The following is a 20,353-nucleotide window of genomic DNA, read 5'->3' on the forward strand; positions in this document are numbered from 1 at the left end:
CTTTTTTGTGTTTTCCAAGATGATGATTCGGGGAGGAGGGATCTGAAAGGGGGTCAGTCGCCAGGCGAGCTGAGGACCCAGTTCTGCGCCTTTGCCTGTGCCCTGAACTGAAGTAAAGTCCCTGTCTCCCGAGCTCCGATTTTCCCGAGAGAAGAATGGAGTGTAACCCTTGCCCCTCGGTTCCCTCCCTCCATCAACTTCCCCTCGAGTTGTGCCCACCGTAAAGAGGTGGGTCTGGAGCGTCTCCTCGGGTCCTGGAGTGCCTTTCCCTGGAAGGAAAACTTGAGCCTTGAAGCGCTCCTCCCGTTGGCGAGCACATCAGGAAAACTACACTACCTAGAAGGCCGTGCGTTATGCGTGCGGCGGGAGCTGGGCCAATGACGGCCTAGGACGGGGACGATTCCGACGGCCCTCGCCGGCGGGGGCGGGACTTCCGGGTTGTTCGCCGGGGACGCCATTTTCCTCTGCCCTTCTGTCTGAAGGGGTCTGTAGCCACTGAGGGCCCCAGCCGGGACCGCTTTGCAGGTCGCTAGTCAGGACCGAGCAGGGGAGGAGGATAGGAATCCCCGCCGCACCTTTGTACAAGCCTGACTGAGCCTGACCGCCTCCAGGGGCTTGCTCCTGGGTCGTCGTGAAGCCGCGGTCTCTCCTCCCCCGCCCTTCAGCCTCGCGGTCGCCAGGGGCGGCGCCCTGGGTCTGGAACGCGGTTGCCACCGAGAAGGCGGCGGCCCCGAGCGCGTCTGGAAGCCCCGGGCAACCGGCCAGGGCCGGGCACAGGTGGGGTCCGTCAAGCCGCCCAGGGGTCCTTTGTCCCAGCTCTGCGGCCCGGGGGGTGACGTGATGGCGGCAGCGGTGCTGACGGACCGGGCCCAGGTGAGTGGACGGTGGCTTCGCAGTTGCCGCCTCCTTGCCAGCGCGGAGGCGGTTCCCGAAATGGGTGGGAGCCCAGGTATCCCCTATATTTGTCTTCGCAGTCGTCGTTCGCTTTAGTGTGTGGAGCTGGTTTGCCACTTAATTTATACCTGGCCGTAAAGGGTGTTGGGCCTCCTGGAAAGAGCTCCGTAGGTGGTTGAGTGAATGATGCTTGCTCTGGGGACTCCCATCATCCTTGGCCTGCAAGCATCCTCTCTGGTGGACCAGGTCTCATTCCAGCATGGAACTGGGGGCCTGAGAGGGGAAGGGGAGGACAGGGCAGGGCAGTAGCAGGCCGACAAATGCGTGGACAGAGACAAGGTGTATGTTTAAGGAGGCTCAGGAGGGTGTGTGAGGTTGCCATGGTTTTCTGCGGCCGCTGAGACATGGACGGTAAGAGCGTGTGGTCTTTTCCTGGGCTTTCTACCCATCCACAGCTAGTACAGACATTGTGGCCAGTCAGATGCCGTTACTCTCATCGCTACAGCCTGCATTATCCTTGGCCGCTCGTGTTCCGTGGCTCCAAAGTATCCTGGCGTCCGAGACAAGTTCTGTCGGAACGCAGCAAGGAAAGAGGCTGGTGGTTGGTTCATTGTGGAATTTCCTTGGGGGGTCTGGGAGACCCAGGGAGATCCCAGAGGGCATGCGAAGCTGTTCTGGGGCCTGTCATTCCCCGGGTAGATGCAACCCCTCCAGTGCCGCTCTGTGGGGTCAGTGAGGAATGCTGAGCTTTTTGTGCCCGTGTTCACAGATACTTTTTTTGTTTTGTTTTGAGACAGGGTCTCGCTTTGTCGCCCAGGCTGGGGTGCAGTGGCGCAATCTCAGCTCACTGCGGTCTCCGCCTCCCGGGTTCAAGCAATTTTCCTGCCCCAGTCTCCCAAGTAGTTGCAGGCATGCAGCACGACACCTGGCTGATTTTTGCATTTTTAGTAGAGACGGGGTTTCACCATATCAGCCAGGCTGATGTTCAACTGGCCTCAAGTGATCCGTCCACCTCGACCTTCCAAAGTGCTGGGATTACAGGCATGAGCCACCATGCCCGGCCCACAGATACGTTTTCAGGGCTAATTGAAATGGACTTAATGTCAGAAATGAGTGGAAATGCTTATAACTTCATCACATTAGATTTGCTTTGATGTTGGGAGAGTGTTGGAGTTACACTGTTAGACTGTGAGTCATAGTCACCCCATGTTTAGATCCTATCTGTGGTAGTGAGATATGTGACCAGGTGAATTGATGGAACTTCCTTAGCATGGAGTGACTGTGAAGGTGATGATGGTGTTGATTGCAGGGGCTGTGGAAGGATTAATAAAATCCCAGAGCACACTGAGCATTGAATACTTTCTCTTTAAATTAACAACTGTTACTGGTGGGAAGGAAGTATTATTGTATTGATCTAGAAATCAAGGCTCAGAGAAATGAAATTATGTCTTTGCAGTCACAGCTGTCAAGTGTCGGTTTCAAGTGTTTGGAGCTAGGGACTTCTAGTCACTGTAACACAGAATGTGAAGCCTTCAACATGGGACATGCACCTAGCTGGACCAGTGAGACTCAGGTCCTGCTGTTGTAACCTTTGTTGCTATTATTACCATTTCCCTATTTCCTTGTCATTTTAGAGCCCTTAGTTTCTGTATTTCACAGTCCACAAGTTGTTTCTGTTGTCCTGTGTCATTCTCTAATGGCTCTTAAATAGGAGGCTTCTCTCCTTATTATGTTCAAAGCATCTCCCTTTCCTCTCGAGCCCAGCACAGAGCTAGGCCCTCAGGAGGTGCTCTGTGATTCAGGCCTCCATCACTGTACAACTTTTCTAGGCCCTCAGGAGGTGCTCTGTGATTCAGGCCTCCATCACTGTACAACTTTTCCAGTGGAGCACAATCTGTGATCACATTCAGCAGCTGAAAGGCCTATACTGCTAATTCTGTTTGACTTTCCAGGTGTCTGTGACCTTTGATGATGTGGCTGTGACTTTCACCCAGGAAGAGTGGGGGCAGCTGGACCTAGCTCAGCGCACCCTGTACCAGGAGGTGATGCTGGAAAACTGTGGGCTCCTGGTGTCTCTGGGTAAGGCTTTCCTTCCCCGCTTCACCATGCAGGTGACCTGCCACTTCTTCATTCCACCTTCTGACTCCAGGCCTGGCTGTACAAGAAGGCCTCTAGAACCTTCCTTGCCTCTTTCTCACAGCTTTAGTCATTTTCTACACTCACCTCTTCCTATCTGGTCTCCCTGTATCTCTTTGGGCTAAAGACAGAGTACTCTGGCTCCCAGCCAAAGGAGAAGGTGGTAAAAGAAAATGGGGTGTTTTGCAAACTCAGAGGTAGGATTTCCGGCTGTGCCTCATGAGGGGCTGGTGTAGGAACTGAGAACCACCACAATGGTGTCCTGGCTTCTCTCTCTGGGTCTGCTCATGTCATGTCTATTCTCTATGGCGTTTTCTGCCTTAGCGAGTTCAAGACAAGAATGGCCACCTGTATTAGGGTTCTCTAGAGGGACAGAACTAATAGAATAGATATATATAAAAAGGACAGTTTATTAAGTAGTATTAACTCATGATCACAAGGTCCCACAGTAGGCCATCTGCAAGCTGAAGAGCAAGGAAGCCAGTCCAAGTCCCAAAGCTGAAGAACTTGTCCGACGTTCGAGGGCGGGAAGCATCCAGCATGGGAGAAAGATGTAGGCTGGTAGGCTAGGCCAGTCTAGTCTTTTCACGGATTTCTGCCTGCTTCATATCCTGGCCTCACTGGCAGCTGATTAGGTGGTGCCCACCCAGATTAAGGGTGGGTCTGCCTTTCCCAGCCCAGTGACTCAAATGTTAATCTCTTTTGGCAACACCCTCACAGACACACCCAGGATCAATATGTTGCATCCTTCAATCTAATCAAGTTGACACAGTGTTAACCATCACAAGTCCATCCCTTGTCAACTTGAACCCGTACACATCTCCTGAGATCATACATAATCTTCAAATAAAGACAAAAATAATTATGCCTAACATAATACAACTATCCTTCATGCAACCGAAACACACTAATCCCCAACCCAAGTGCTATTACATAAAGGTAACAATACTTAAATGCTGATATGAAGTCAATAAATCTTATATGTCATATGATAAAGGAAATAAAATGCAGATGTTTTATTAGTACAAGTGTATACATCACAAACATGTTTTTAATAAAAGAAGGAGGAAATACGACAATTATAGTCCTCATTTCTGCAACTGGTCACTTGGTCGTAGTTGGTATTGATGGCTGCCTTCTTCTCCTACACATTCTGTATTCACTTTGCCTTCAGCAAGCACCTCAGCAGGTCATGGTTTTTTTCCTGATGGAGTGACCCAAACCTCCATTCCTGAAGGGTCTGGGCTATTTGTAGTCCTGCCTGGATTGGGCTGTTGTAGCTTCCCATTGACCTTAATCACAGGGCATGGTAATACTAAGAGATGCCCTAATGGATCTCCTGTATTCCATGCATCCTCTTCCTTACCTCCATTGTGGAGTAGACTGATTTCATCGTGATAGTCTGGGTCAGTCATCCCAGCCAACACCGTACCTCCCTTCTTAGCCTATTGACTTAAAGATGGGAGGAGCCCAAAGTGTCCAGGTGGCAATCTTAACTTCCAGTTTAATGGAATCGTCGTGTCTCCTGGTGGCAGCATTCCTCCCTCTGGAACTAAGACTTCTAGGCCAGCAGAATGTAATGTCGCGGGAATAGGAAGCAAAATTTTGCTAGTTGATCACTAGGGGTGATGGTGAGTGGTGCCATTTGCACTTCCACCCCTTGATTCCTGGACCCATGAATCCTGGCTGTGGGAGAAACAGTACCATATATTGGATGCTGATGCAGAGCATACATGGCCTACTGCAAAGTATTGTCACTAGTTGGCATAATTGTGACTTCGTAATTGTGACCTTTTGTGACTTCAAAAGGTCATTCCACCCTTCTGTCAATCCAGTTGCTTCAGTACTATGGGGAACATGGTAAGACCAGTGAATTTTGTGAGCATGAGCCCATTGCCACACTTCTTTAGCCGTAAAGTGAGTGCCTTGGTCAGAGGCAATGCTGTTTGGAATACCATTACGGTGGATAAGGCATTCCATGAGTCCATGAATGGTAGTTTTGGCAGAAGCATTGCGTGCAGGATAGGCAAACCTATATCCAGAGTGTCTGTTCCAGTGAGGACAAACCTCTGCCCTTTCCATGATGGAAGAGGTCCAGTATAATCAACCTGCCACCAGATACCTGGCTGATCACCCTGAGGGATGGTGCTATATTGAGGGCTCATTGTTGGTCTGTGCTGCTGGCAAATTGGGCCCTCAGCAGTGGCAGTAGCCAGGTCAGCCTTGGTGAGTGGAAGTCCACGTTGCTGAGCCCATGTGTAACCCCCATCCCTGCCACTATGACCGTTTTGTTCATGGGCCCATTGGGCGATGACCGGGGTGGCTGGGGCAAGAGGCTGAGTGGTGTCCACAGAATGGGTCATCCTATACAATTGATTTTTAAAACCCTCTGCTGCTGAGGTCATCCGTTGGTGAGCACTCACATGGGATACAAATATCTTCACAGTTTTTGACTACTCAGGTCCATCCACATCCCTCTTCCCCAGATTTCTTTGTCACCAGCTTACCAATCATGCTTCTTCCAAGCCCCTGACCATCCAGCCAAACCGTTGGCTGCAGCCCATGAATCAGTATATGATCACACATCTTCTCTTTTCTCCTTCCATGGAAAGTGCACAGGCCGGGCGCAGTGGCTCAAGCCTGTAATCCCAGCACTTTGGGAGGCCGAGACGGGTGGATCACGAGGTCAGGAGATTGAGACCATCCTGGCTAACATGGTGAAACCCCGTCTCTACTAAAAAAAAATACAAAAAACTAGCTGGGCGAGGTGGCAGGCGCCTGTAGTCCCAGCTACTCGGGAGGCTGAGGCAGGAGAATGGCGTAAACCCGGGAGGCGGAGCTTGCAGTGAGCCGAGATTGCGCCACTGCACTCCAGCCTGGGCGACAGAGCGAGACTCCGTCTCAAAAAAAAAAAAAAAAAAAGTGCACAACCAGGTGCACTGCTTGAAGTTCTGCCCATGGGGAAAATTTCCCTTCGCCACTATCCTTCAGGGATGTCCTAGAAAGCAGCTGTAGTGCTGCAGCTGTCCACTTTTGGGTGGTTCCTGCATATCGTATAGAACCATCTGTGAACCAGGCCCTAGTCTTCTCTTCCTCTGTCAGCTGATGATAGGGAACTCCCCGTGAGGCCATCAGTGCAAGCTGGGGGAGAGAAGGTAGGGTGGCAGGAGTGGAGTCCGTGGGCATTTGAGCCACTTCCTCATGTAACTTACTTGTGCCTTCAGGATCCGCTTGAGCCCAGTCACGTATATACCACTTACATCTGATGATGGAATGCTGCTGTGCATGACCACTTTATGGCTAGCTGGGTCAGAAAACACCCAGTTCATGGTAGGCAGTTCAGGTTGCATGGACTTGATGACCCATAGTGTAACAGGCCAAGAGCTGTCTCTCAAAAGGAGAGTAGTTATCTGCAGAGGATGGCAGGGCTTTGCTCCAAAATCCTAGAGGCCTCCACTGTGATTCACCCATGGGGGCCTGCCAGAGGCTCCAAACAGCATCCTTATCTGCCACTGACATCTCAAGCACCATTGGATCTGCTGGGTCATATGGCCCAAGTGGCAGAGCAGCTTGCACAGCAGCCTTTCGGGTCCCACTCAAAACTGGCAGTCTTTCGGGTCACTCGATAAATGGGCTGGAGTGGCATACCCAAATGAGGAATGTGTTGCCTCCAAAACCCAAATAGGCTCACTAGGCATTGTGCCTCTTTCTTGGGTATAGGAGGGACCAAATGCAGCAAATTATTCTTCACCTTAGAAGGCGTATCTCAACAGGCCACACACCACTGGACCCCTAGAAATTTTACTGAGGTAGAAGGTCCCTGAATTTTAGTCAGATTTATTTCCCATCCTCCGGCACACAAATGTCTCACCAGTAAGTCCAGTGTGTTTGCTACATCTTGCTCACTGGATCCAGTCAGCATAATGTCATCAATGTAATGGACCAGTGTGATATCTTGTGGAAGCAAAAAGCGATCAAGGTCTCTCTGATTAAGATTAGGACACAAAGCCAGAGAGCTGATAGGCCCCTGGGGTAGGACCGTGAAGGTATATTGCTGGCCTTGCCAGCTGAAGGCAAATTGCTTCTGGTGGGCCTTATGGACAGGAATGGAGAAAAAGGCATTTGCCAAGTCAGTGGCTGCACACCAGGTACCAGGAGATGGTTAATTTACTCAAGCAATGAAGCCACATCTGGTGCAGCAGCTGCAATTGGAGCCACCACTTGGGTAAGCTTTCTATGATTCATGGTCATTCTCTAAGATCCATCTGTCTTCTGCTCAGGCCAAATGGGAGAGTTGAATGAGGATGTGATGGGAATCACCACCCCTGTGTCTTTCGAGTCCTCGATGTTGGCACTAATCTCCACAGTCCCTCCAAGGATGTAACATTGTTTTTTATTTACTATTTTTCTAGGTAGAGGCGGCTCTAATGGCTTCCATTTGCCCTTTCCCACCATGGTAGCCTTCACCCTACCAGTCAGGGAGCCTGTGTGGGGGTTCTGCCAGCTCCTAAGCATGTCTGTGCCTATTAGACCTTCTGGCAGTGGGAAAATGACCACAGGTTGAGTCTGGGGACCCACTGGACCCACTGTAAGTCGGGCCTGAGCTAAAACTCCTGACCTCCAAAAGCCCCTACTTTAACTGGAGGACCACAGCGACGTGTTGGGTCCCTGGAATCAGCGTCAGCTCAGAGCCAGTGTCCAGTAGTCCCTGAAATGTCTGATCATTCCCCTTTCCCCAGTGCACAGTTACCCTGGTAAAAAGCCAGAGGTCTCTGGTGGGCGCGGTGGCTCACCCCTGTAATTCCAGCACTTTGGGAGGCTGAGGCAGGTGGATCACAAGATCAGAAGATGGAGTCCATCCTGGCTAACACGGTGAAACCCGTCTCTACTAAAAACACAAAAAAATGAGCTGGGCGTGGTGGCGGGTGCCTGTAGTCCCATCTACTCAGGAGGTTGAGGCAAGAGAATGGTGTGAACTCAGGAGGTGGAGCTTGCAGTGAGCTGAGATCGCGGCACTGCACTCCAGCCTGAGCAACAGAGCGAGACTCTGTCTCAAAAAGAAAATAAAAGAAAAAAAAGAAAAAAACAGAGGTCTCCTTAGGGAAGGATGGGAGAAAAATTACCTGCATAAATTGTCAGTAGTGTAGTGGGGTCCTTCCTCAAGGGACCTGACCTCCCCTTTATTCAAGGGGTTCTGGGTCTATAAACTGGCCCAAGTCTGGAAATTGATAGAGGAGGGGCCACGATTCTCTGCTTTTGTAATCCAAATTAGTCTTTTGTCCATTCGACCTGGAAGTTTTCTGCTTATATAAATTATGTAGAATTGCAGTAGGCTTCCTATCAGTTTCACTTCTAAGAACACCCTGATTAATTAGCCAATGGCAGAGATCTACATACGTCAGACTGTTCTGATTGCTGCTTTGTCTCTGCTGTCCATTATGATAGCTATGCCTACCTTGCCTTTGATGGTTGAGTGCCACCACTTGGCCCCTGCCACCTGGGGATCCAGTTATTCCCAATGTATCTAAATTTTTGTAGATGAGTGACTGCAGTTCCCACTGCTAGATCTGGCAATTACAGGGCTCTTCAAAGATGCAAGTGCTGCCCTCGCAAATCTGTTTCCCAAGGCATTGGTCAAGGGTATGTCCTCTGGACCCTCCCAGCTGGGATGAGTAGGTCTAAAGTGACTAATCCACTCCACCATCCCAGTCGCCCTGAGCCTTTGGATCCCTTCCTCTACATTAGACCAAGGGAGATCAAGCATTCCCAGCTTGCTCATGATGGGCCATCTTTTAATCCATATTTCAGCTAGCCAAGCAAATAAGCTATTACAACCTTTTTTAGCTCTCCAAGCTGCAACATTAAATGCAAGATCCCTACTTAGTGGGCCCAAATCAATAAATTCAGCCTGATCCATCTGTCTGTTCCTTCGTTGCGGCATTATCCCACACCCTTAATATCCATTCCCATGCCTGTTCTCCAGATTCTTGCTTCTATAAACTAGAAAACTCAATTCCTTTCGAGTGCAACTCACCTCCCCATGGGTCACACTCTGAACCTCACCTCTGTGGGCCTACCAGGACTTTAGTAGGTCTAGAAGCAAACAAAGATGATGGGGGTGCCAGAGGAGAATCAATGTTATCTTGCCTGGCAACTGCCTCAGGGGAGGCCATCACTGTTGCTTCAGGCAGCGCAGGGTTGATCTCCTCAGACAAAGGTGGAAAGGCTGATGGCAGCATGGGCCAGGGAGGGGATGTTGCCACTACTGGGGATGGGGAAGCTGTTTCTTCTGGCAAAAAAGTTTCAAAAAGAGTTTACAAGCTCAGCGTCCCCAGCTTCATCAGGGTCCTCCCACACATCCCTATTCCGAGTTTCAGGGTCCCATTCTTTTCCTATCAGCGCGCTCACTTTAACGGTAGACACCTGGTGAGGCTGTGCATGCACCTTTTGTTGCAGGTCAGCCACTCACATGACGAGCTTATGTCTGCTTTCTCACAATTTCAGCTGTTTCTCTACAGGAGATAAGACTCAGGGCAATCTTAGCAGATTTGAGGCTTAGTATCTGCTTCTGAAGCCGGGAGTTAGAATCCCTGAGTTTATCATTTTCTTTCATTACTTTGTCCAGTGAACTTAGGAGCAACCAACCAGATTCATTATGTTCCTTGTTTCTCCACATACAGTCAAATGTATTTCATGAACCACTAAAAATTTAAAAAACTGAACGTCCTGCTGTGACAGAGTTATATAAGGACATTTACAGAAACATCAAATAGTATCTACTCTCACCAACGTTTCATAAAAAGAGGACTTCTACTTTAAAAAAAAAAAAGAAAACACAACCCTCAAAGGACAGCTTCATAAGTCTGGAATCACTGAACCTGCCCCTCCCCCTGCCTGCTGGTCCCTGAGGATGGCTCCTCCAGCTCACATCTCTGCGTCATCATCACCACCCACCACCCGCTCTGTGGTGCTAGTAGTTTCTTCCTTAGTGTAGTGTTTGGAAGGGGAGCCAGGACCCTGGTGTCCAGCCCCAGCTCTGCTCTTTAAAAACTGTGTGGCCTGGTGAAATGACTGACCTTGTCTGTGCCTCAGCGTTCTCATTGGTGAGATGAGAACTTACCACATCTGCATCCCAGGGTTGTTACCGGGGTAAAGAGTTATTGATAGGGTTTGGCTCTGTGTCCCCACCCATATCTCACCTTGAATTATAATAATCCCCATGTGTCGTGGGGGGTAACTGAATCATGGGGGCGGGTTTTTCCCGTGCTGTTGTCGTGATAGCAAATAAGTCTCGTGAGATCTGATGGTTTTATAAAGGGAGTTCCCTTACACATGCCCTCTTGCCTGCTGCCATGTAAGACGTGCCTTTCTCCGCCTTGTGTCATGATTGTGAGGCCTCCCTAGCCTTGTGAAACTGAGTCCCTTAAACTTCTTTTTCTTTATAAATTACCCAGTTTCGGATATGTCTTTATTAGCAGCGTGAGAACAGACTAATACAGTTATGACGTGAAAAGGGCTCGAAACAACACCTGGGAGACCAGGCTGTGTGCAGGGAGCCATTGCCATCCTGTTGCCATCAGTACTGTTACTGTCATCCTCATCACAATCACTGTCGTTGGCATGCCTGGACCCGGGACGTTCTGGGCAGCGTTGTGAGCCTGGGTTTCTTTCTCAATAAAATGGTGTTGATCACGATGTGGACTTCCTGGGAATGCTGTGAGAAAATCCTCAGCTAGAAACCTCATTTTGTCTTGGGTCTAGAGGAAGAGCGTTATAAAACATTTCTTAGGATGCAAAAAAAAAAAAAAGACTTAGATCACTGAAATCACATACCTTGTTTCGAATGAAAAGAGTCAGTATTTAATATTTAAATACCTCAGTTTTTCTCTGAGGTATTCCCTAAATATTGTTCACTTTTGAAATGACATAATGCATTTAAATGCTTGGCATAGTCCCTTGGATGTGTTTATATCCTATAAGTACTAGTTTTTGACTTACTATTAGGAGTAGAGATTCTGCGGCAGCATGACAGGACCTGCTCTTGGTTTCCAGGTCACATGCCAGCTTTTCGTTCCCGTGCACAGGAGCGGCTTCATTCCAAGGTCTGGTCCGCATCCTAAGTCCCAGACTGGATTGAAGGTCTTTATTTCTTTTCACCAACATCCATGTGTCCACTTTCTTTCTCCATAAACAGGGTGTCCTGTTCCCAGACCTGAGCTGATCTACCACCTAGAACATGGGCAGGAGCCATGGACCAGGAAGGAAGACCTCTCCCAAGACACCTGTCCAGGTAGGAGCCAAGATCTGGGGAGGTCGGAGTCCCTGCTGGCTTGAGACTGGATGGAGACCACTGGCCCTGGGATCCCTTGGGAAGCTTCTCATTGTGGCCTCTCTATATATAACTCCATATAACTGTATCACAGTAGAGTGTTCCATTTAAGAGCCATGGAGCCCTCTGACCTGTGGTTTCTCTGTCCTCCCAACCCCGTCACGGTGTCACCATTCCTGGGAAGGAGTGAGATTTATGAACTAAGATGTGTCCAGGGGTTCCAACTGTGTGGGCCTGAGTTGTGGCTTACCAGTCACCTGCTATGTGGTCAAGATCTCCTGTCTTTATATATAACTTCAGCTAAGTTAACAGTAGCTGCTGTATCAGACAGACTCTAACATTTCAGTGGTTCACATGTGATAACTCTTACTCATACCAGGGTCTGTGTGGGTCAGTGGGGAGCTCTGTCCCACACAGTTATTCAGGACCCAGCTTCCTTCTGTCGTCAGCCTGTTGCATTAAGATTATCCTAACATCCTCGAGCTGGCAGAAAATTGAGGGAATAAGGGAAGTTACACCCACTTCCAGAAATACCAGCTCCCGTCACATTCCACCCACAGGAACTAGGCTTTAGTCTTGGGTCCATGGGTCTGGGAAATGTGGCTGAGCCACTTGCCCACGGAGAAGAGCAGAAGGTTTGGTGAACACCTACTCTCAGTCCACTACGTTGAGTGTGTTCCTGAAAAGTGTTACTAGGAATCATTTTTATGTCATTGAGTAGTTTGGAGATGTTATCATGTGATACAGTAATGCATAAAACCGAATAGTTTCTGAGCCATAGTAAGTGACTCATCAAAATGTCATTATTAACCTTAAAGAGTGATGCTCTGTTACATTTCCTTCTGAACTCTGGGGAATAGGGCCTTTCTTACTCTCCCAATTTCTCTTTCCAGTTATATTCTGCCTATCAGCCTCTCCCACCTTCTCCTTCCACCCATTCCCTTAGTGTCAGTCAGACACTAAGAAGCAGTATTTCGCCCATGTCTTCCTATATCTCCTGTTTTCCAAAATCCTCAGGGTGACATTTGACCTTCTCTGTCCCACACTCAGGCTGCTGAGGACACTGAGGCCATCTGTCAGGTGTGTGGATTGGTGCCACTGCAGAGCCTTGGCCTCTGCCCGCATGGGTTCCTTGAGCTGCTCATCCAACCCTGAGTGTCTGTGCAGTCCCTGTTCAGCCCTTCAGAGTCTCTTCCAGATCGTCCCCTCTTCAGTGCCACTCTCCACTTGAAAATCTCAAAAGCACAAAACTCAACATGCGTAACAAGGAACCCATGATCTTGCTCGCTCCTGCCACCTCCCAAGTTTCTGTGAATGGCTCTGCCATCCAGGCAGATTAGGGGACTGGCCCCAACCTCAGACAGGTCAATCCCTCTACCTCCGTGAGTCCCTGCATCCAGCCAACCAGACAGTTTTCATCTCCAAGCACAGATGTCTCAGCATGCGAGTGCTGATGTGTCAGCAGGCTTTCATGTTGAAAAGAAAGTCCACCGTCCTGTATTGCTTGATCAGCAGCCCTTAAATGTTTATCTCAACTTCTCTTTTCCTTACTGAAAGAGGTCTTGCCCCAGTCATGGCCAGTTCCTATACCAGGGTCTAGATGACGCTTCTTTTCATGGACATCCTTTCTTCATTTATATTCTGCTTGTTTTGTGATTTCATCCTTCTCTACTCAACATAAAAATATGCTTGTTTTTTCTTTTTGCTTTTCTTTTTGTTTAAATAGAGTCTCACTGTATAGCCCAGGCTGGAGTGCAGTGGTGCTGTCTTGGTTCACTGCAGTCTCTGTGCCTCAGCCTCCCAAGTAGCTGGGATTACAGGTACACGCCATTACACCCGGCTAATTTTTGTGTTTTTTTGTTTGGTTGGTTTGTTTTGTTTTTTGAGATGGAGTTTCGCTGTTGTTGCCAAGGCTGGAGTACAATGACGCAATCTTGGCTTACTGCAACCTCTGCCTCACGGGTTCAAGCGATTCTCCTGCCTCAGCCTCCCGAGTAGCTGGGATTCTAGGCGCGTGCCACCACGCTCAGCTAATTTTTTGTATTTTTAATAGAAATGGGGTTTCACCATGTTGGCCAGGCTGGTCTCCTGACCTCAGGTGATCCACCTGCCTTGACCTCCCAAAGTACTGAGATTACAGGCGTGAGCCACTGTGCCCGGCCTCAAGTTTCTTAAACTTGAAGAAAATAAATGCTTGTGGCTTATGATACATTTGTATATTAATTGATACATTTGTTTAGTATGTGAGCATTTAATTGTTTAGATTTGGCTGGCACCGTGGTTCATGCCTATAATCCCAGCACTTTGGGAGGCTGAGGTGGGAGGATTACTTGAGCTCAGGAGTTTAACACCAGCCTGGGAAACGTGGCGAGACCCCGTCTCTGCAAAATTAAAAAAATTAGCCGGGCATGGTGGCTCACGCCTGTGGTCCCAGCTATTCTGGAGGCTGAGGTGGGAGGATCTCTTGAGCCCAGGAGGTCAAGGCTGAAGTGATCTTATTCAGGCCACTGCACTCCAGCCTGGGTGACAGTGAGCTCCTGTGTCAAAAAAATAAATAAATAAAAATAATTTATGAGAGACCATGAAGCAGAGGCAAAAAATAATAATGACTGTCTACGTTTCATTCACAAAAACAGTGATGCTGTGGACATTCGTATATATAGTTTGTTTTCCACTTGTGGACGAGCATTTTTTGATAATTCTTGGAGTGAAATTATTGGTTTGTAGGCTATGCAAATGCTCAAGTTTGCAAGGTCATTCCTTTTGTTTTTTAAAGCGCCTATGCCAATTTGCACTTAACCAGAAAAGTGAGAGATTCCACTGATCCATATCCTTTCCATTATAAGGCTTCTCAATGTTTGCTCATCAAATGGACACAGAGTAGTCTCATGTGCTCTTGCTTTCCCTTTCTTTCACTGCTGTAATGTTTTAGCAACTTACCATAATTTTTGGTTGATTTATATTTTCTTCTGTGAAAATACAAATCATTTTTTATTTTATGATAAATGCCTATTTCCATTAACCTGTTTTCCTTTCTCTGTTTGCTTGGTAGGGGTTCTTTGTACATTTCTTATGCTTACCTTTTATTACTTATATATGCTGAAAAACATATTCTAGGTTTTAATTTTGTCCTCTTACTCTCTTTAAAGTATCTTTCACCAAAACATCTTAATTTATTGTAGTCTAACTTGCAACTTTTCTTATATAATTAATGATCTTTTGTATAAAAAATGTTGGTTTACCTCCATATTAAAAATATATTTTATTCTAAAAGTTTTAAAACTTGGCATTTGACATTTTTTCAGTGAGGTTGATTTGGAATATATAGTGTGATAGCAATGCAGTTATTTTCCTTCTCCATGTGGCTACCCAATTTTTCTAGCTTCGTTTGCTTAACAGACCATCAAGTTCTGTATTAAGTATAGTTGGTATTTTACAGGGATTTATATTGAATTTATATAATTTGGGTCAAATTGTCAGTTCAGTTCATATTATTCTTCATTGATGTAGATCGTCTTTATTGTCTTCAAATAAGATTATATAATTTTCTTCATCTTGATCATGTATATTTGGAGTTTTTTTGTTTGTTTTTAAGAGACAAGGTGTTGCTCTGTTGCCCAAGCTATAGTACAGTGGCACAGTCATAGTTTGCCGCAGTCTTGAATTCTGGGGCTCAAGCAATCCTCCCCGCTCAGCCTCTAGAGCAGCTGGGACTACACAGGCTTACACTACCATGCCTGTCTACTGTGTTTTTGGTTTTGTTTTTAAATAATTTTTTTAGAGATGGGAGCTTGCTGTGTTTCTCAGAGTGGTGTTGAACTTCTGGGCTGAAGTAATCTACTCACCTCGGCCTCCCAAAGCACTGGGATTACAGGCTTTGGGGGGCTGAGGTGAAAAGATGAGCACAGGCCAGGTGCGGTGGCTCACGCCTGTAATCCCAGCACTCTGGGAGGCCAAAGCGGGCGGATCACGAGGTGAGGAGATTGAGACCATCCTGGCTAACATGGTGAAACCACGTCTCGACTAAAAATGCAAAACATTAGCTGGGCATGGTGGCGGGCGCCTGTAGTCCCAGCTACTTGGGAGGCTGAGGCAGGAGAATGGCGTGAACCTGGGAGGCGGAGCTTGCAGTGAGCTGAGATTGCGCCACTGCACTCCAGCCTGGGCGACAGAGCGAGACTCCGTCTCAAAAAAAAAAAAAAAAAAAGAACAGATGAGCACCATACACAGCAGCCTGGCCATTGGTCGTGTGTGTGGTGCTCATCTTTTCTCCAGGCCGTTCCTCAGGCACACGAGACTCTGTGTCAAGCCAGGTCCTCTTAACTTTTTCCTTATGAGCCTTGGAGTGATAGTAACATCAGTCATACGACCTTCACTGTCACCCAGCTTGGAATCATGGGAATCAATCTCCCCTCTGTCCCTGGATTGTCATCAACACCATCCTGCAGTTTCTTTGTACTTTGTCTCCTAAGACTACAGTGTCCTTCCCGCTTTCTCTTTATGGCAACTCTTCTTCACAAGCATAGGACTCACTTCGTTGAGCACCTCTTACTGGATAACTGATTTCTTCCTACCCAGGATTAGCCAAGCTCAAGGTTAAGGACACAGTTCTCTAAGACTACCAGGTCTGTCCAACTCTACTGACACCGACTACAATTTGGGTCCCAAAGCCATTGTCAAGTTCACTAATTAGTTAAAAAGACTCAGAAAACTCCCTAAAACCTATTTTAGTTACAGTCATGTTTATTACAGCAAAGGGAACAAATTAGAAGTGACACAGAATGTTGGGTTGGAAAGGTTCCCAACACAAAGCCTTAGTGTCTTCAGGAACTCACTGTGCCCCAGTCTGGCACATGGCAATATGAGCTTAGAGTGTTGCCAACCCAGGAAACTCACTGGCTCTTCATTGTCCACAATTGTATTGAAGCCTCATTACATAACCACAGTTGATTGTCTCATCACCTGTGTGGCTCGGTCTCCGGCATGCCATCCTTTCCAGAGATTCAGCATTTACATTATGACTTAAGCCCTAACCTTCTAATCACCTGGCTTAGCTTTCTGGTGTGTCCAGACCTTAACCCGATCAGAATAAACTGTGGAGGGGTCCATAATGAGTTACCTGTTTGCATAAACTGCCAGATGGGGCTGTTGGGTCCCACCATGAGGAAGAACATTTTGGAAATACTCAGTGTTTACAGTTACTTTCCATGACTTCACACGAAAAGCGTACTTCTCTTTGGGGATTAATTTTTTTGTTACTCGCTTCCTGTCTTCCATGTGGGCTCATTAGGTGCTCCTTCCTCGTGTTCTTGTAGCAAGACAGCATGTCCTCGCTTAGTTGCCCAGAGGAAGCTTACCACGCACAGTGTCATCGTTACTCTGTCTACCCAGGTCCAGTCTGTAATTGTGAAGGTGACTCCACGGACAGACGCATTGTCTCCTGACTCTGCCTGTGCCCCTAGGTCTCCCCTTCAGAATATCCCGAGTCCATGGACCAGGATAGAAAGAAATTGCAAACCATAGAATTTGAGATACAGAAAATAGCAGACACAGAGGCAATGTTTTTATCTACGGTTTTTCACAGAAACGGTAATACTCTTTTTTCCATGTTGTCCTTTACTAACAGGCCCTTTTGTGTGCTGGATTTCTTTCAGGCAACAAAGGAAAACCTAAGACCACAGAACCTACCACTTGGGAGCCAGCCCTGTCAGAGGGAATCTCACTTCAGGGACAACTGACAGAAGGAAACTCAGTGGACTCCCAGTTGGGGCAAGCCGAGGATCAGGATGGGCTACCAGAAATGCAGGAAGGACACTTCAGACCAGGAGTAGATCGCCAGGAGAAGCCTCCTGGGAAAATGAGCCCTGAATGTGATGGTTTAGGGACAGCTGACGGTGTGTGTTTGAGGATCGGACAGGAGCAAGTCTCTCCAGGAGATACAGTCCACAGCCATAACTCATGTGAGTCCGGTAAAGATCCCATGATTCAGGAAGAAGAAAATATCTTTAAATGCAGTGAGTGTGGAAAAGTATTTAACAAGAAACACCTCCTTGCTGGACATGAGAAAATTCACTCTGGAGTGAAGCCCTATGAATGCACAGAATGTGGGAAAACCTTTATTAAGAGCACACATCTCCTGCAACATCACATGATCCACACTGGGGAGAGGCCCTATGAGTGCATGGAGTGCGGAAAGGCCTTCAACCGCAAGTCATACCTTACCCAGCACCAGCGGATTCACAGTGGAGAGAAGCCTTACAAGTGCAGTGAATGTGGAAAGGCCTTCACCCACCGTTCCAATTTTGTCTTGCATAACAGGAGACACACGGGAGAAAAATCCTTTGTGTGCACAGAATGTGGGCAAGTCTTTCGACACAGGCCAGGTTTTCTCCGGCACTATGTTGTTCACAGTGGTGAGAACCCCTACGAGTGCTTGGAGTGTGGCAAGGTCTTCAAGCACAGGTCATACCTCATGTGGCACCAGCAGACTCATACCGGGGAGAAGCCCTATGAGTGCAGTGAATGTGGGAAGGTCTTCTTGGAGAGCGCAGCCCTGATTCACCACTATGTCATCCACACTGGGGAGAAGCCCTTTGAGTGCCTCGAGTGTGGGAAGGCTTTCAACCACCGATCATACCTCAAGAGGCACCAGCGGATTCACACTGGGGAGAAGCCCTTCGTGTGCAGTGACTGTGGAAAGGCCTTCACCCACTGCTCTACTTTTATCTTGCATAAAAGAGCCCACACTGGAGAAAAGCCTTTTGAATGCAAAGAATGTGGGAAAGCCTTTAGCAATCGGAAAGACCTCATTCGCCACTTCAGCATCCACACTGGAGAGAAGCCCTATGAGTGCGTGGAGTGTGGAAAGGCCTTCACGCGCATGTCAGGCCTCACGAGGCACAAGCGGATTCACAGTGGAGAGAAGCCCTATGAATGTGTTGAGTGTGGGAAATCGTTTTGCTGGAGCACAAACCTCATTCGCCATGCCATCATCCACACTGGAGAGAAGCCGTATAAATGTAGTGAATGTGGAAAGGCCTTCAGTCGCAGCTCATCTCTCACTCAGCATCAAAGGATGCATGCTGGGAAAAATCCCATCAGTGTAACAAATGTGGGAAGACCTTTTACAGGTGGACAAACCTCAGTTACCCTTCGAGAACTTCTTTTAGGGAAGGACTATTTGAATGTAACCACGGAGGCAAATGTTTTGCCAGAGGAAACATCTTCCTCGGCGTCTGATCAACCATACCAAAGAGAAACCCCTCAAGTGTCTTCACTGTGAGAAAAACCTGTTGCTGAATATTGCTTGTCATCTGAAGAGTCATATTAGAAATTCATTCAGTCGAGAGCCTTATTCTGCATCTGATAATTTATCCTGGGGAGAGACCCAGTCGTTATTGTGCACATAGGAAAACGTTCAGCTGCATCTTTCTCCTTAGTTTACAGTGCAATGTTATCTCAGGAATTATTTTCAAAAGGAGGAGGAGACATAGAAAAAATGAAATGCAAGCACAGATCTTTTCAGACTTCTCTGCCAAGCCTATGGTGCTTTGTCATAGATTTCTTAATGTGTTTGGGGGAAGGGAAATGTTTCAAGGTAAAGGGCCTTGACCCTTTTTGTGCTTGTGTGTACATTTATTGCTATCCAGTGTCAGAATAGGTAGTTTAGGAAAAGTTTGCAAACTTTAATCGCACATCTTCTGTGTTCCACAATAGTACTTACTCTTGAGAAGCGTAATTTGATGACAACTTAGGAGGCTTGAGCCATGAAATACTCACGTTTAAGTCAGTAAGTATACACATATTAACACTCAGGCTTTTTTCTTGATGCCCATCTTTTGGTTTACTTCATCACTGTAGCCATATGGTAAATTTTTATTTTTTAAATTTTAAAAAAATTACGTAGCTCAAAATGTCAATGGTAAATTTTTAAATTGAGTAAAGTGATTCTTCTTTGCTCTTTAAAATTGACAGCATTTCTAGTTCCTTTGACATTCCATATAATTTTTAGAATTAGTTTGTACGTATTTACAAAACAGTCTTAGATTTTTACAGAAATTGAGTTAAATCTGTGGATTAATCTGTTAAGAATTGGTATCTTTACTATGTTGGGTTTTGTAGTTCATGAGTTCAGGAGTAGGTCTCTTAATTTATAATAGCTAAGCATTCCTCAAAGTATTTCATTAATGTTAAAATTTTCAGCATATAGATCCCTATGCATTTTTGTTAGAATTTGCATCCTAGTGTGCTTTTTTGTTTGTATGTGTGTAAGTTGAGTGATTGTAAATGGCATTGATGTTTGAACTTTGAATTGCACACAGTTTTTGGTAGTATACAGAAATATAATTTTTTGGACATTGTTTTGCTACCCTGCAACCTTGCTGAGTTCACTTATTATTTTTAGCTTTTTTTTTTGACAGAGTCGTTGGACTTTTCTATATAGAAATGTCATCTGCAAATATAGACCATTTTTTATCTTTCATCTTACCTGTATACCTTTTATTTCCTTTTTGTTTGTCTTACTGCATTGCACAAGCTGGGACTTTCATTATAACGTTGAATAGGAATAGTGAGAAAGGCCATCCTTACCTGGTTCCTGATAATAGGGGGAAAATATTCAGTTTTTTGTTTTTTTGTTTTTTGTTTGAGACAGGGTCTCGCTCAGTCACCCAGGGTGGAATGCAGTGGCACAATCTTGTCTCACCATAGCCTTAAGTTCCCTGGCTCAAGTGATCCCACCACCTCAGCCCCCACCACCCCCCAGTAGCTGGCACTACAAGCACACACTACCACGCCCAGCTAATTTTTGTATTTTTTTGTAGAGACAGGGTTTCACCGTGGTGCCCAGACTGGTCTCGAACTCCTGGGCTCAAGCAATCTGCTTGCCTGGGTCTCCCAAAGTGCTGGGATTACAGGCATGAGCCAGAGGGCACAGCACGTTCAGTTTTCATCATAAAGTGTAATGTAAGTTTTATAAAACACATGTTCTCTATA

At 46.9% G+C, this 20,353-nt stretch overlaps 1 protein-coding gene across 2 annotated transcripts; it reads left to right on the top strand.

Annotated features, from left to right (window-relative positions):
• The first annotated feature begins 215 nt into the window (after positions 1–215).
• On the top strand, positions 216–18,705 carry ZNF264 (zinc finger protein 264). Of its 2 annotated transcripts, XM_009195439.4 has the most exons (4): positions 216–873; positions 2,847–2,973; positions 11,225–11,320; positions 17,014–18,705. In XM_009195439.4, exons 1-4 carry the CDS (start codon positions 841–843, stop codon positions 18,639–18,641), a joined length of 1,884 nt encoding a protein of 627 aa, XP_009193703.1. In that variant the 5' UTR covers positions 216–840; the 3' UTR covers positions 18,642–18,705. The 2 variants fall into 2 exon arrangements, with proteins under 2 accessions (XP_009193703.1, XP_031515175.1); XM_031659315.1 differs by lacking the exon at positions 2,847–2,973 and having other exon boundaries at positions 851–873.
• The last annotated feature ends 1,648 nt before the right edge of the window (positions 18,706–20,353 follow it).

The sequence above is a fragment of the Papio anubis genome, chromosome 20, assembly GCF_008728515.1.
Source record: "Papio anubis isolate 15944 chromosome 20, Panubis1.0, whole genome shotgun sequence".
Classification (NCBI taxonomy): Eukaryota; Metazoa; Chordata; class Mammalia; order Primates; family Cercopithecidae; genus Papio; species Papio anubis.

Excerpts from the sequence above, each read along its gene's own strand:
- ZNF264 (XM_009195439.4), top strand. The coding sequence starts at position 841 with ATGGCGGCAGCGGTGCTGACGGACCGGGCCCAG. Across the intron at positions 874-2,846 it reads TGCTGACGGACCGGGCCCAG|GTGTCTGTGACCTTTGATGA; the intron begins GTGAGTGGACGG and ends TTGACTTTCCAG. Across the intron at positions 2,974-11,224 it reads TGGGCTCCTGGTGTCTCTGG|GGTGTCCTGTTCCCAGACCT; the intron begins GTAAGGCTTTCC and ends CTCCATAAACAG.